The sequence below is a fragment of the Scyliorhinus canicula genome, chromosome 5 (genome assembly GCF_902713615.1).
Source record: "Scyliorhinus canicula chromosome 5, sScyCan1.1, whole genome shotgun sequence".
Classification (NCBI taxonomy): Eukaryota; Metazoa; Chordata; class Chondrichthyes; order Carcharhiniformes; family Scyliorhinidae; genus Scyliorhinus; species Scyliorhinus canicula.
Window position 1 is genome coordinate 18,617,671 of NC_052150.1, and position 13,912 is coordinate 18,631,582.

Below are 13,912 nucleotides of genomic sequence, written 5' to 3' on the forward strand. Positions count from 1 at the left end.
TCGACATGGTTTAGGGTTCCCCACCCCCTTTAATGGGAGAACTCGTACTCGACGACGCTCACGGAGAGTTTAATCATTGCCACCTCGTACGTCCCGTACGGGCTATGACACATTCACGTACCCTATATTGCACCTCACAATTCCACTTCCAAAATCACTTCATTATTTCTGTCTTACCTGTCAGGTGTCTGCCCATTTCACCAGTTTGACCATGTCCTCCCGAAGACAGTATTGTCCTCCTCACTGTTTATGACATTCCCAAGCTTTGTGTTATCTGTAAACGTTGATTTTTCACCCACATACCTAGACTAAGGTCACTGATATATATATTATTATCTATATGGTGCTAATACTGCCCCCTGGGGCACAGAAATCAGAAAGCAATTGTTCACGGCTGCTCTCTGCTTTCTGTATTTAGCCAGTTTTGTATCCCGGCTCTGCCACTATCCCATCAATCACATGGGCTTCAATGTTGCTATCAAGTCTATAATGCAACTATTTCCCCACATGCACATAAAGTCAGCTGCATTGCTTCCAGCAAACATCTTTGTCATTTAATTGAAGTACTCAAATCAGGTTAATCAATGAATCCATGTTGGCTGTCATTGATATTCTTCTAAGTAGCAATTCATTGTGATCCAGTTCATGGTCCCTGGAAGATCTGGGCAGTGATTTCCGAGCTCCAGGGCAGTGTATCCGGGAGCCATCCCAAAGATGTGCTGGGGAAACGCACCTCCCTGGGGTGTTCAAAGGTAAGGATTTCACAGCAATTGCCCAGGGAGATCAAACGTCCTTTGGTCACCTGCCCTCTCTGGGAGCTATCTGAAAATGCCATTTAAATCACAAACTCTGGATCGTTCCGACTGTCTTACAGTAATAGTTACCCAGAAAATGTGAGAAAAATTAAAACCACTTCTGGCTAACTATAGCATTGGCACTCCCCCACTACACCCCCAGCCTCATGGAATGACTCCCATCCCTGCACAGGACTCCCTCCCCACTCCCATTACCACCCCACGATCCCTGACAGGATTCCCCCCATCTCTCTCACCTCCCCTCCCCTACGACCATCCGACTCCTCTTCCAGCATGACCCATCACACCGCGCCCCCCCCACCACAAGGTCCAAACCAGACCGACCTGACCCATCCTAGACCTGCCTCAACCTGACCTGACCTCGCCCCCCCTCCCTCCCCCAGACCCGATCTGACTCAAGCAGATCACCTCTCCTCTACTTCGCCGGTCCGACCTGACTCAATAACTCCCCATTGATCTCTTCCCCCCCCCCCCCTGGCAGGGTGGCACCTGGGCAGCATCGCCAGTGTGTCTGTTTGGCACTGCCAGGGTGCTAGGTTGGCAGTGCCAAGGTACCTGGGAAGCATTGGGAGTGCCGGTGTATCACCCTGCCCATAGCCCGAACACTCGGGACCCTCCCCTTAGTCCCGGTATGCCTGGCCCACGTTTGTGGAAACCAGTGCGAAATCGTACCCGCTGGGGTTACCAATGCACGGTGGTTGGGTCCTGCGCCTTGCATAGCTCGGGTGCAGATATATTCAAGTGTGACTAACTACTCACTTAAATATGCAAATCTGGATCACGCCCATTGAAGAGGAGATCCAGATTGCGACACTTCTCGAGATCTCATTAGATTTCGCGAGGCCTGACGACCGTCATAAATATCACAAAAGGCCTCTCGTGACATTTACCTGCTCATTGCGCCCTGAGCCGGGAGCGACAATGCTGTTAGATCGAACCCCTGGCTGCAGCATATATACACAACACCGATGAATTTGACCCATTGGCAGGTTTCTGTGTTGTAAAAGTTATTTAATTCTAGTGCATTTTTTTTTTTAATAGCACTGCTCAAATATTCTTCCTGCCAGTGGCTCAGCTGATACATTTTTGTCCCTGCCTCCAAAGCCTGACTCCAGGGTTTGAACAGAAAAATCATGCCTGATGCTCCCGTGCAATACTGAGGGAATACTGCACTGTCGGAGGTGCTGTTTTTAAGGTTGCCAATCCTCCCAGGGCTGACCTGAAATCTCTGGGAATTGAGGATCAATCTCCAGGAAACCAGGAAATCTCTCATACCCAGACAGCCCGCTTCCAACTTCTCCCCAAAAACCACAAACAGGACTGTCCCGGTCAGCCCATCATGTCAGCCTCTTCCAGCCCCTCCAAACTCGTTGCTTCCTATCGTGACTCCATACTCTCCTCTTGTCCAGTCCCTTCCAACTTACATCCGCGCCTCTGATGCCCTATATCATATCAACAGCTTCCAGTTCCTCGGCCCTAACCGCCTCTTCTTTACCATGGATGTCCAATCCCTCCATACCCCCATTCCCCACCAGGATAGTCAAAGGGCTCTCCGCATCTTCCTCAAACAGAGGGTGGAACAATCCCCACCCACCAACACTCTCCTCCGTCTGGCTGAACTTGTCCTCTCACTCAATAATTTCTCGAAAATTGCTTCCAGTCCCGTTCCGGCCCCATCCCATAACTCTTTTACATCGACGATTGTTTTGGTGCGGCTTCATGTTGCCGTCTGGACCTGGAAAAATGTATTAATTTTTCTTCCAATTTCCACCCCTCTGTGACCTCCACATGCTCCATCTCCGGTACTCCCCTTCCTTGACCTTTCTATTTTAATTTCTGGGCATAGTCTGTCCACTAATATGCATTACAAACCCACCCACTCACATAGTGACCCCGACTACTCTTTTCACATCCCACATCCTATAGGGACTCCATTCCATACATCCAGTTCCTTCGCCTCGATTGGATCTGTTCCGATGATGCCATTTTCCAAAACAGTAAGAAATCTTACAACACCAGGTTAAAGTCCAACATGTTTGTTTCAAACACTAGCTTTCGGAGCACTGCTCCTTCCTCAGGTGAAACGGTGCTGTTGACATGTCTTCATTCTTCCTTAGTCGTGGTTTCCCACCCAGTGTGGTCGACAGGGCTGATGACTGTGTCTGACCCATTTCCCGCACCTCTGCCCTCACCCCCCCTGAACAGGATAATTGCTTCACAGCGCCAGGGTCCCAGGTTTGATTCCTGGTTTGGGCCACTGTCTGTGTGGAGTCTGCACGTTCTCCCCGTGTCTGCCTGGGTTTCCTCCGGGTGCTCCAGTTTCCTCCCACAAGTCCTGGAAGGTGAATTGGACATTCTGAATTCTCCCTCTGTGTACCCAAACAGGCGCCGGAATGTGGCGACTAGGGGATTTTCACAGTAACATCATTGCAGTGTTAATGTAAGCCTACTTGTGACACTAAGAAAGATTATTGGATTATGAATAGCTTCAAATTTGCAGGTGACACCAAGTTGGGTGGGAGGGTGAGCTGTGAGGAGGATGCAGAGATCCTTCAGTGTGATGTAGACAAGTTGAGTGAGTGGGCAAATGCATGGCAGATGCAGTATAATTTAGATAAATGTGAGGTTATCCACTTTGGTGGCAAAAACAAAAAGGCAGATTATTGTCTGAATGGCCATAAATTAGGAGAGGGGAACGTGGAACAAGGCCTGGGTGTCCTTGTACACCAGTTACTGAAGGTAAGCATGGCAGGTGCAGCAGGCGATAAAGAAGGCAAATGATATGCTGGCCTTTATAGCGAGAGGATTTGAGTACAGGAGCAGGGATGTCTTGCTGCAATTATATAGGGCCTTGGTGAGGCCACATCTGGAATATTGTGTGCAGTTTTGGTCTCCTTATCTGAGGAAGGAAGTTCTAGCTATGGAGCGAGAGCAGCGAAGGTTTAGCAGACTGATTCCTGGGATGGCAGGACTGACGTAGGAGAAGAGATTGAGTCGGTGAGGATTGTATTCGCTGGAATCAGATGAATGAGGGGGGATCTCATAGAAACCTATAAAATTCTATCAGGACTGGACAGAGTAGATGCAAGAAGGATGTTCCTGATGGTGTGTCCAGAACCAGGGGTCACAGTCTGAGAATATGGGGTGGACCATTTAGGACAGAGATGAGGAGACATTTCTTCACCCAGAGAGTGGTCAGCCTGTGGAATTCGTTACCACAGGAAATAGTTGGGTCCAATACATTGTTTGGTTTCAAGAAGCAGTTAGTTATCGCACTTAGGGTGAAGGGGGTCAAACGATATGAGGGAAAGCGGGATTAGGCTATTGAGTTGGATGATCAGCCATGATCAGAATGAATGACACAGTGGGCTTGAGGGGCCGAATGGCCTCCTCCTGCTTCTATTTTTTCTATGTTTCTATCTTATGACTTAGTGGCTGGAATTCTCCTGCTATTCGCTGGTGGCAGGTTTCACTGATCCATGAGACTGTATGATATAGGAGCAGAATTAAGCAGAATTCGGACCATCGAGCCCACTATGCCATTCAATTATGGCCAGTACGTTTCTCATTCCTATTCTCTTGCCTTCTCCCCGTCACCCCTGATCCCCTTATTTTTTTTTTAATGTATTTTGTTACAAACAAGTATCAAAGTAGGTTACAGCAAATTAAAACCCCGGGAAACATATTTCCCAACAATAAACTTTCCAGTCTGTTCAGAATTTTCCCCTTTTCACCCTCCCGCCCCTCCCTCTCCCACCCATCCCTCATCCCCCTGTGACTGACAGCTCCCCAAACACGGTCATGAACATCCCCCATCTTTTCTCAAACTCCCCTGCTGAGCCGCTTAACTCATACTTTATCTCCTCCAACCGCAGGAAGTCGTACAGGTCACCCAGCCATGCTGCTACCTCTGGTGGCGATGCCGACCGCCACTCCAGCAAAATTTGCCGCTGTGCAATCAGAGAGGCGAAGGCCACAACATTGGCCTTCCTCCTCTCCATGAGCTCCGGCTTCTCTGAAACCCCAAATATGGACACCAAAGGGTCCGGGTCCACCTCCTCCTCCACTATCTTGGCTAACACTCCCGCCCAAAATGTTCCCAATTGTTCGCAACCCCAAAACATGTGCGCGGGATTCACTGGGGCCCGCCCACACCTCTCACACTCATCTGCTACCCCCTGAAAGAACCCATTCATTCTCGTCCAAGTCATATGCACCCTGTGCACCACCTTAAACTGTATCAGGCTCATCCTTCGACAAGAGGAGGCCCCGTCCCCTGATCCCCTTATCAATCAGGTTCCTGTATATCTCTGTCTTAAAGTCACTCTGTGAATTGGCCTCCACAGCCTTCTGTGGCAAAGAGTTCCACAGATTCATCACCCTCTGGCTGACAAAATTCCTCCTCATCTCTGTTTGAAAGGATCGGCCCTTCAGCCTGAGTCTGTGCTCTCTGGTTCTAGTCTCTCCAACTTGTAGAAACATCTTCTCCACGTCCACACTATCCAGGCCTCTCAGTATTCTGTAAGTTTCAATAAAATCCCTCCTCAGCCTTCTAAACTCCATCGAGTACAGACCCAGAGTCCTCAACCGTCCCTCATATGACAAGCGCATCATTCCTGGGATCACCCCTGCCCTTGGGATTCTCCATGGTGTCGGGTAGTTTTAATGGGAATTCCCAGCGACGGGCGACAGGAACAGACAATCCCACCACCAGCGAAGGGTGTGCCGCCTCCTGCAGTCGAAGAGATTGTGGTTGGTAGGCCGGAGAATCCAGCCCAGTCAGTTTTTGCGATGTAGAATGCTGTTAGTCAAAGCAAATTCAATATTAACTTTCAAAAGGGAATTGGGTATCCGTTAGAGGAAATGTTCAGAGGACCTCTGGGAAAGAACAGGAGAGTGGAACTGATGGATTAGGCTTCCAGGTAATTTCCCCAGCCAGCTTGCACCCCACATATCTCCTTTCACAACTTGGTACACCTTAATTCAAAAAATCAGAGAATTTTACAGCAAAGAAGGAGGCCATTCAACCCACTGTGTCTGCACCGGCTCCCAAAAAAGCTATCTAGCTAATCCCATTCCCCAGCCCTTTCTCCGTAGCCCGCTAAATTAATCACTTTCAAATGTATCCGCCTCTTGTTTTAAACCTCCTATGGAATCCGCCTCCATCACTCTCCCAGGCAGCGCATTCCAAATCCCAACAACTCTCTGAGAAAATAAGTTTCTTCTCATCTCACTCCTCGCTCCCTTGCTGACCATCTTCAAATTGTGACCTCCGAGTCACTGGCTCACTAACTAGTGGAAACAGAATATCCTTCTTTACCCTGTCAAAATTGTTCAGCGTTTTGAACAATCTCAATGAGGTTACCTCTTAATCTTCTCTGCTTTAAAAAGAACACACCCAATTTCTCTAATCTTTCCTTGTATCTAAAATTCCTCAATCCTGGTATCATTCCGGTAAATCTCCTCTGCACTCTCTCTAGGGGCTGTTTAGCACACTGGGCTAAATCGCTGTCTTTGAAAGCAGACCAAGGTAGGCCAGCAGCATGGTTCGATTCCCGTAACAGCCTCCCCGAACAGGTGCCGGAATGTGGCGACTAGGGACTTTTCACAGTAACTTCACTTGAAGCCTACTTGTGACAATAAGCGATTTTCATTTTCATTTCATTTCTAGGACTTTAACATCTTTCCTTAACTAAGATGTGCAGAACTGAACACAATACTCCAAATGTGATCTGACCATTGCAGAGGTGCAGCATCACTTCCTTGCTTTTATTCTACTCTGTGTCTCTATTTATAAACCCAAGGGGGCAATAGGGGCAGCACGGTAGCATGGTGGTTAGCATAAATGCTTCACAGCTCCAGGGTCCCAGGTTCGATTCCCGGCTGGGTCACTGTCTGTGCGGAGTCTGCACGTCCTCCCCGTGTGTGCGTGGGTTTTCTCCGGGTGCTCCGGTTTCCTCCCAGTCCAAAGATGTGCGGGTTAGGTGGATTGGCCATGCTAAATTGCCCGTAGTGTCCTAATAAAGTAAGGTTGGGGGGGGGGGGGTTGTTGGGTTACGGGTATAGGGTGGATACGTGGGTTTGAGTAGTGTGATCATTGCTCGGCACAACATCGAGGGCCGAAGGGGCTATACTGTTCTATATAAGCCTGCATAACACCTGTTTCAATGTGTTTGGCCACCTTCAGGGAATCATGCACCTGAACCCTAAGGTCCCTCTGCTCCTGTACTGCCCCATTGAACCTGTATTGCTGCCCCATCTGGCCTGCATTCTCCTACCTGGTCTATTCAAGAGGGGGCTTTAAAGTACATCACCCTGAGGGACTATTCACTTTGATGGCCTGCTGTATAATCAAATTGACACTCAGAATCACTGCCCATGACTTTGCCCCCACCTCCCCCGATTGCCATTCACTGGACTGACGGAGGTTACAAAACAACTGGGACGCCCACAGAAACGGCACTGGCCGCTTTCCCGGGGTTTGATGATCTCCTGGCGGGTTACCTGGCTCGGAAACCAGCACAATCTCCGCAGGACCGTTCAACTATTGAAATTGCATCAGGAGATTGCCCGCCTGCAAACATTTCGATATGAAATTCAACCCCTCCTCTGCTAAGGTACGCAGAGGAAGAATTTCAGGCAGGCATGTGATGTTAGATTTGATGGTATCATTACGCAGCCACTGAAGAGCAATGCATCTATAATTCATGAAAATAGTATTCTTTTTGTGAAAACAGGTCTCTTCTGAGTTGCCAACGATGGAGACCACACCTGACGATTACTATGGTGACTACGAATTCCCGTGTGACAAAGAAAGCTACAACAAATTTGGATCAACGCTCATGCCCAGCTTCTATGGGGTAGTCCTCATGCTCAGTCTCCTTGGAAATGGGCTGGTTCTGCTGGTACTTGTGAAATATGAATATCTAAAAAGCATAACAAATATATTCATCCTTAATCTTGCCATTTCAGATTTGCTGTCCACCATTTGTCTTCCTTTCTGGGCAATCCATCACTTAAATGGCTGGATCTTTGGAGTTGCCATGTGCAAATTAATAAATGGTATGTTTTACATAGGCTTTTACAGTGGTATAATGTTCCTGACACTGATGACCATCGACCGGTACCTTGCAGTTGTCCATGCTGTGTCTGCTGCAAGATCCAGGAAGGTTCGCTATGCAACAGTGACAAGTGTGATTGTTTGGTTGACCAGTACATTAGCCACCATCCCTGACTTTTACTTTGCTACGTTGGCAGACGATAATGAGACTTGTGTCAATATTTACCAAAACGCAGTTTCATGGAAGCTGTTAAGTTACTACCAACAAAATATACTGTTCTTTATCCTTCCATTTGCCATCATTGTGTACTGCTATTTCAGAATAATTCAAACTTTGGTAAAGTGTAGAACGGTGCAGAAGCATAGGACCCTGAGGGTTATATTCACCATTGTAGTGGTGTTCTTTTTATGTTGGTCACCGTACAATATTGTGATCTTCTTGAGGTCTTTGGAGGAGCTGGAGCTGCTGAAGTTTGACGAATGCGAGTCGGAGATGCAGCTGGATTACGCACAAATCATCTCGTACACTGTGGCTTACTTCCACTGTTGTCTCAACCCCATTTTCTACGCCTTTGTGGGTCAAAAGTTCAGAAGGCACCTAATTCATTTCTGCCACCATTGTTTCCCATACAGCATAAAGTGTTACCAGCGGCAGTACGTCACCAGGACTGTTCATTTGGAATACTCTGATGGTTCTATGGGTAACGATACAACAAATAACTGGTAGCTTGGCATCCCTTTAAATAAATGTATGTTTGAGGTCGTTTGTAATTGCTAACGAAATATTTTTTTTAATGGAATGCAAACAAAATTGATTTGCTGTAACAAGTGTAACAGCAACGAGTCTGATTTTACTTTGCACAGACTGCCAAACCAGCAGGGTAAAATAAATTGGCTTTGTCTAGTCTTTTCTCTAAGCCAGCTTTGTGTCAGCTAGGTTTTATGCTACATTGTGCACAATATTGCTGCTCAACACTTAGCAGATTTCTTTTTTTTTTGTCTACATATTTCACATTTGGCAACTTGCGGTGACTATTACTACAGCTGCTTCTGTTGAAACTTATACATTCCGGAAATGACAAATAAATAAAAGTCTTAATGTGCTCATTGCGCAGCCTGTCGTGCACTTAATAAATCTTGGGTTTCCGACTAATTTGGGGACATAATGTTCATGCGATGCAATTAGTAAAGAGCAAATAGCAATGGGTGACTTGCAAAAAGTGACATTGATTCATAAAGTGCGGGATCATCCTGAACTCCAAGCATACTTCAGGAATGGACCGGCTTTCAGTTCCAAGATATTACACTCAGCCCCACCCAGTCTGGACTGGCTGGCCGGCCCCAGCAAGAGTTCTGGTGGAGTGGCTGGTGGGGGATCTGGCTAGTGGTCATCTTAAGAGAGGAGAACAAATGTCTCCGGAGCCAAGATCACTCCCCCAGCGAGGCATCTCAGCAATCCTGAAGGCTTTGTTGGAAAACAGAGTGCTGAATTGATGTGTCACCCTGGAAGCCTCTTTCAACAGTGGCTTCCAAAACCAAGATGGCAGCCCGCATGAGCTTCCTTGCCAGCCACTTATGTTGCCATGGAGTCCCCATCATTGCCAAGGAGTCTCCAGCATGGTCAAGGAGTCTCCAGTGTTGCCTTGGAGTCTCCAGTGTTGCCTAGGAGTCTCCAGTGTTGCCTAGGAGTCTCCAGTGTTGCCGAGGAGCCTCCAGTGTTGCCAAGGAGTCTCCAGTGTTGCCAAGGAGTCTCCAGTGCTGCCTAGGGGTCTCCAGGGTTGGCGTAAGACACTGCACTATATGATTTCTATAACCAGAGGGCAAAGGATTAAAGTAATTGGATTAGATGGGAGATGAAGCAACATCTTTTTATCAGGAGGTTGGTAGGGAGCTGGATCTTGCGACCTGAAAAGGAGGTAAAGCCACAAAGTCACCGCATTTTAAAAGTACTTGGATGTCTGCTTGAAGAGCCATGGTGCAGGAATGAGAGATTAGGCTCAGTTGCTCTTTGTTGAGCAGCACAGACACAATGGATCAGATGGTCTCCTTCTGTGCTGTAAATTATCTCTGGTTCCATTCAGTGTTGATGGGACCCATTAGCAATGCGTGCCGTGTAGGAAGGTCTCCATTCTCTGTGCTAGCTCGAGAGATAATTGAAATAGGCTCTGATACACTTTGCACAAACTACAGCAGGCTGTCTCATGACATTCTCTGCAACTCACATGTAAGAATATAGCAAGAGTTAACTCATCGAAAGGACCTGACACCTGTAACATAGATTGTAACGTGCGTCCACTCCTCCATGAGAGCGGGTGAGTATGGTGCCCCTACCTCCTGCTCTTCCAATGGCCGTCACGTGGTCTGGTGCTGCCTGACACTTTCTCCTGGCAGAATAAGTAGAATATGGAAGTGAGAATCTTGTGAGGTGTGCAAATAATGTGGCAGTGATGGTGGAATAGTTGAAAATTTGATGTGAATACCTCTGTCCCCCATGGGGAAGAAAGGACATCTCACCTCTTCTTCACCACTTGTCCCAAGTGCAACAAGAGAGAACCTTGGTGATTATTTATCCCTCTTCATCATACAATCGTTCAATGATTTCCTCCAGATTGGAGTCCAGGATTGTGTAGCCAGATTCCACCAGCGGCTTAAGAGGTGCTGGCTGCTTTTGAGAATTCTGACAGTATTGGCCTCCTTGCTACCCCCTGGCTAGCTCTGGTTATGAAACATGCATTAGTCCAATATCAACACAAGTAGCCCACTTCTCACCCCACTGGTCCTATCCCCAGATGGGTTTTTTTGCATCAACCCATTAGAATAATGATTATTACTTAGCATTTTATTCCAGATTCATTCATTGAATTTAAATTCCTCCAGCTGCCACGATGGGAATTGAACACATGTATCCGCAGCATGAGGTGGGACATTGGGCCTAGTAGGGTGCTCTTTCGATGGGTTGATGCAGACTCGACAGGCTGAATGGCCTCCTGCACTGTCGGGATTCTATGATTATTCCAGGCCTCTGGATTACTGCCCAGTAACGCTGACACTTTGTCACCGCCCTCCAGGAATGACCCAATTCCTTGTCCTTCCAGCCCCAGTTTCTGACAAATGAGAAGGGAAGTGCCAGAGTTACTTTTAAACGAGCATCCCCAATGATTTAATCTGATCATCAATATGATGTGTCATCCAATCACGATATGGGGGAACGCCTTCCCAAAATGTTTACAGAATACGTTTCGGTATTACACGTCAACCTAAAATCATTGCCAAAGCATGGCAAAAACAGGAATTTAGATCTGTGGATGGGAAACTGATGCATTTGCATTGTTTATAATGATACATACTCTGATGTACTCAGACACTGAAATTTTGGGAGTCCGAAACATCACCTTAAATGTCGCAGATTCATACGTCTTGTTGTTAGTGGGCTCAGTTTCCAAATCTGCTATTGTTAATAACTGACTGTGATCAAGACAGTGAGTAATTCAAGAAATACACTTATAATAAATAAAATAATTTGTTAATAATATTTATACAGCAATACGATGACAGAAGTGAAATACCGCTTGGTGCTGGAAAGTAAGGACAGAAAATCGTGTGAATACTCAGCGGATCAGGGTTGACGATCTTCTTCTTCTGATACCATGCCCAAAGTGGGCATTGGCATCCATTAGATTGATCCATGATTACGCTTGGCAGAGTACAGCAGAGATTTGCCATCGCCTCCTGCAGTATGGCTGATCAGCAAACTCTCCCACTCTTACCACCTGCCGTCAAGCGCATTTGGAAGTACTTCCAGGCTGATTATCAACCTGTTTGGCCACATTATGAATGCACCTTCCGTGGCCATCGGGTCCCGAAGTGGGACTTGAACCCGGAGCTTCTGACCAAGAGGTAAGGACACCACCCACTGCACCGCAAAACCTCCTTCAGCAGCGCCAGAAAAGATTCAGCATTTAACAATTTGAATAAGAATGGAGCGATGTTTCGGGGGAGAATGGGGGGGGGACCAAAGAGCAGAAAGATCTTGGTAGGGTGGACAGCAGGAGTGTTGAAATATAAAAAGGAATGGTGAAGCAAGATACAAGATGGTGTCTAAAGATACGCAAGATGGGTCCAGAGGAGGCTTAAATGGTACAGCAGAGCCTTTCTGTGTTGCCTGAGTTACAGAAGCAAGGGTTATGATCTAACGTTTGCTGGACCCAATGCTGAGGTTAGAAATGCTTCATCAAGAGGTGACGTGTTGTTCCTTGAACTTGTGTCATAGATCATAAAATCCTTACGGTGCAGAAGGAGGCCATTCAGCCCCTTGAATTTGCACCAACCCTCCGAAACAGCCCCCTCCTCAGGCCCACTCCCCGCCATATCCCCGCGATCCGGTAACCCCACATTATGGGGCAATTTAGCACAGCCAATTCACCCAACCTGCACATCTTTGGACTGTGGGAGGAAACCGGAGCACCCGGAGGAAACCCACCAGACATGGGGGGGAGAATGCAAACTCCACACTGACAGTCACCCAAGGTCGAGATCGAACCCGGGTTCCAGGCGCTGTGAAACCACAGTGCCACCATGCTGAGCTTCACTGGGACATTATAGGAAGCTGAGGTCAGAGTGGAAATGGGGCGAAGAATTAAAATGACAGGCAAACAGACTCGCAGGCCACCCTTGCAGACAGAGGGGAGGTGTTTCGTAAAACAGTCACCCGTTCACAAATATTATATTGTTTTAACACCTGTTGAACATGAAACAGAAAAGTAAAGAGATAACTCTGCTAACAACTGGAAATATATCATTATGTGCGCTGTGTTACTTCAGTGAATTCACTGAGAAGCTGAATTGATCCTCCTCAAATAGGCTTGTGATTGTGTGTGGCCTATCACCACAGAAGAAGCTATAAACCACACCTCTCAAACTGCTATGAATATAGTCACTGAATTCAGCATACCCTTATTGAAGGAATAAAAGTTTAAAAACACAATAACACAGGTATAAAAGTATCAATACACAACTTTTATTAAAACTGTATGTGCCAATTTTCTTGTGCTTTCTTTATCAAAATCTGAATAAAACCATTTTCCTTTCTACATTTTATTGTCAACGCTCGACCTCATTCGTTAAACCCCCCCACTTGCTTCTGGCTTTTCATACATGCTTTTATCTGCTGCTCTGTATTTCTGGGCCCATTAAAGCCAAGAGTTTACGTCGGCAACTGAGGTGTGAAGGATTTTGGATGTTCGATCTCGACGGGACTTGTAGAAACCATTGCTTTCTCAGTTAAAAAAAACACAGCCATCAGCTTGATTAAATGTTGGATCAACAAAACCATCTTTTGTTTCACACTGTCAGAAATAACCAAAGTGGGTGAAGCCATCATACCCAAAGAACAAAGAAAAGTACAGCACAGGAACAGGCCCTTCGGCCCTCCAAGCCTGTGTCGACCATGCTGCCCGTCCAAACTAAAATCTTCTACACTTCCGGGGTCCGTATCCCTCTATTCCCATCCTATTCATGTATTTGTCAAGATGCTCCTCAAACGTCACTATCGTCCCTGCTTCCACCCCCTCCTCCGGCAGCGAGTTCCAGGCACCCACTACACTCTGTGTAAAAAAACTTGCCTCGAACATCTCCTTTAAACCTTAAACCTATGCCCCCAGTAATTGACCCTTGTCGCAATATGCGGATACTGTAAAGCATATAAAGGTTTAATGTAATGTTACTACTCTAGTCACTAGATGGTGCTATAGAGCAATAGTAATATGTTCGAATCTAATTCAGTGTAGTGTAATAAATTAACTTTGTTTGTTAAACACTGGTTGCTGTTCTTTGTTAACACTACATCCTGAAAAGAACTAAAACAAAGAACACAACATAACAGACATTCAGATCAACATCGACTTACAGGTGGAGGAGGCCTTGTATAATTTGGACATCCCATCCTCATCATTCAACCTGAATAGATTCCATTATAAAAGGACAAAGCATGAATGAAGCAAGACTGACATTGAAATGGAAATAAGAACACTTATTGGTG

At 46.6% G+C, this 13,912-nt stretch overlaps 1 protein-coding gene across 3 annotated transcripts in view; it reads left to right on the forward strand.

Moving 5' to 3' along the window:
• The window catches only part of LOC119965820 (C-C chemokine receptor type 4-like), a 102,902-nt gene extending 93,920 nt beyond the window's left edge, over positions 1 to 8,982 (forward strand). For 2 of the 3 annotated variants that reach the window (XM_038796696.1, XM_038796695.1), the window contains exon 4: positions 7,553 to 8,982. In XM_038796696.1, coding sequence (XP_038652624.1) covers positions 7,553 to 8,602 — 1,050 coding nt within the window. In that variant the 3' untranslated portion in view covers positions 8,603 to 8,982. Of the gene's footprint in view, positions 1 to 7,532 lie in introns of all 3 variants that reach the window. The other variant, XM_038796697.1, reaches the window with a different exon arrangement.
• Positions 8,983 to 13,912: the final 4,930 nt, after the last annotated feature.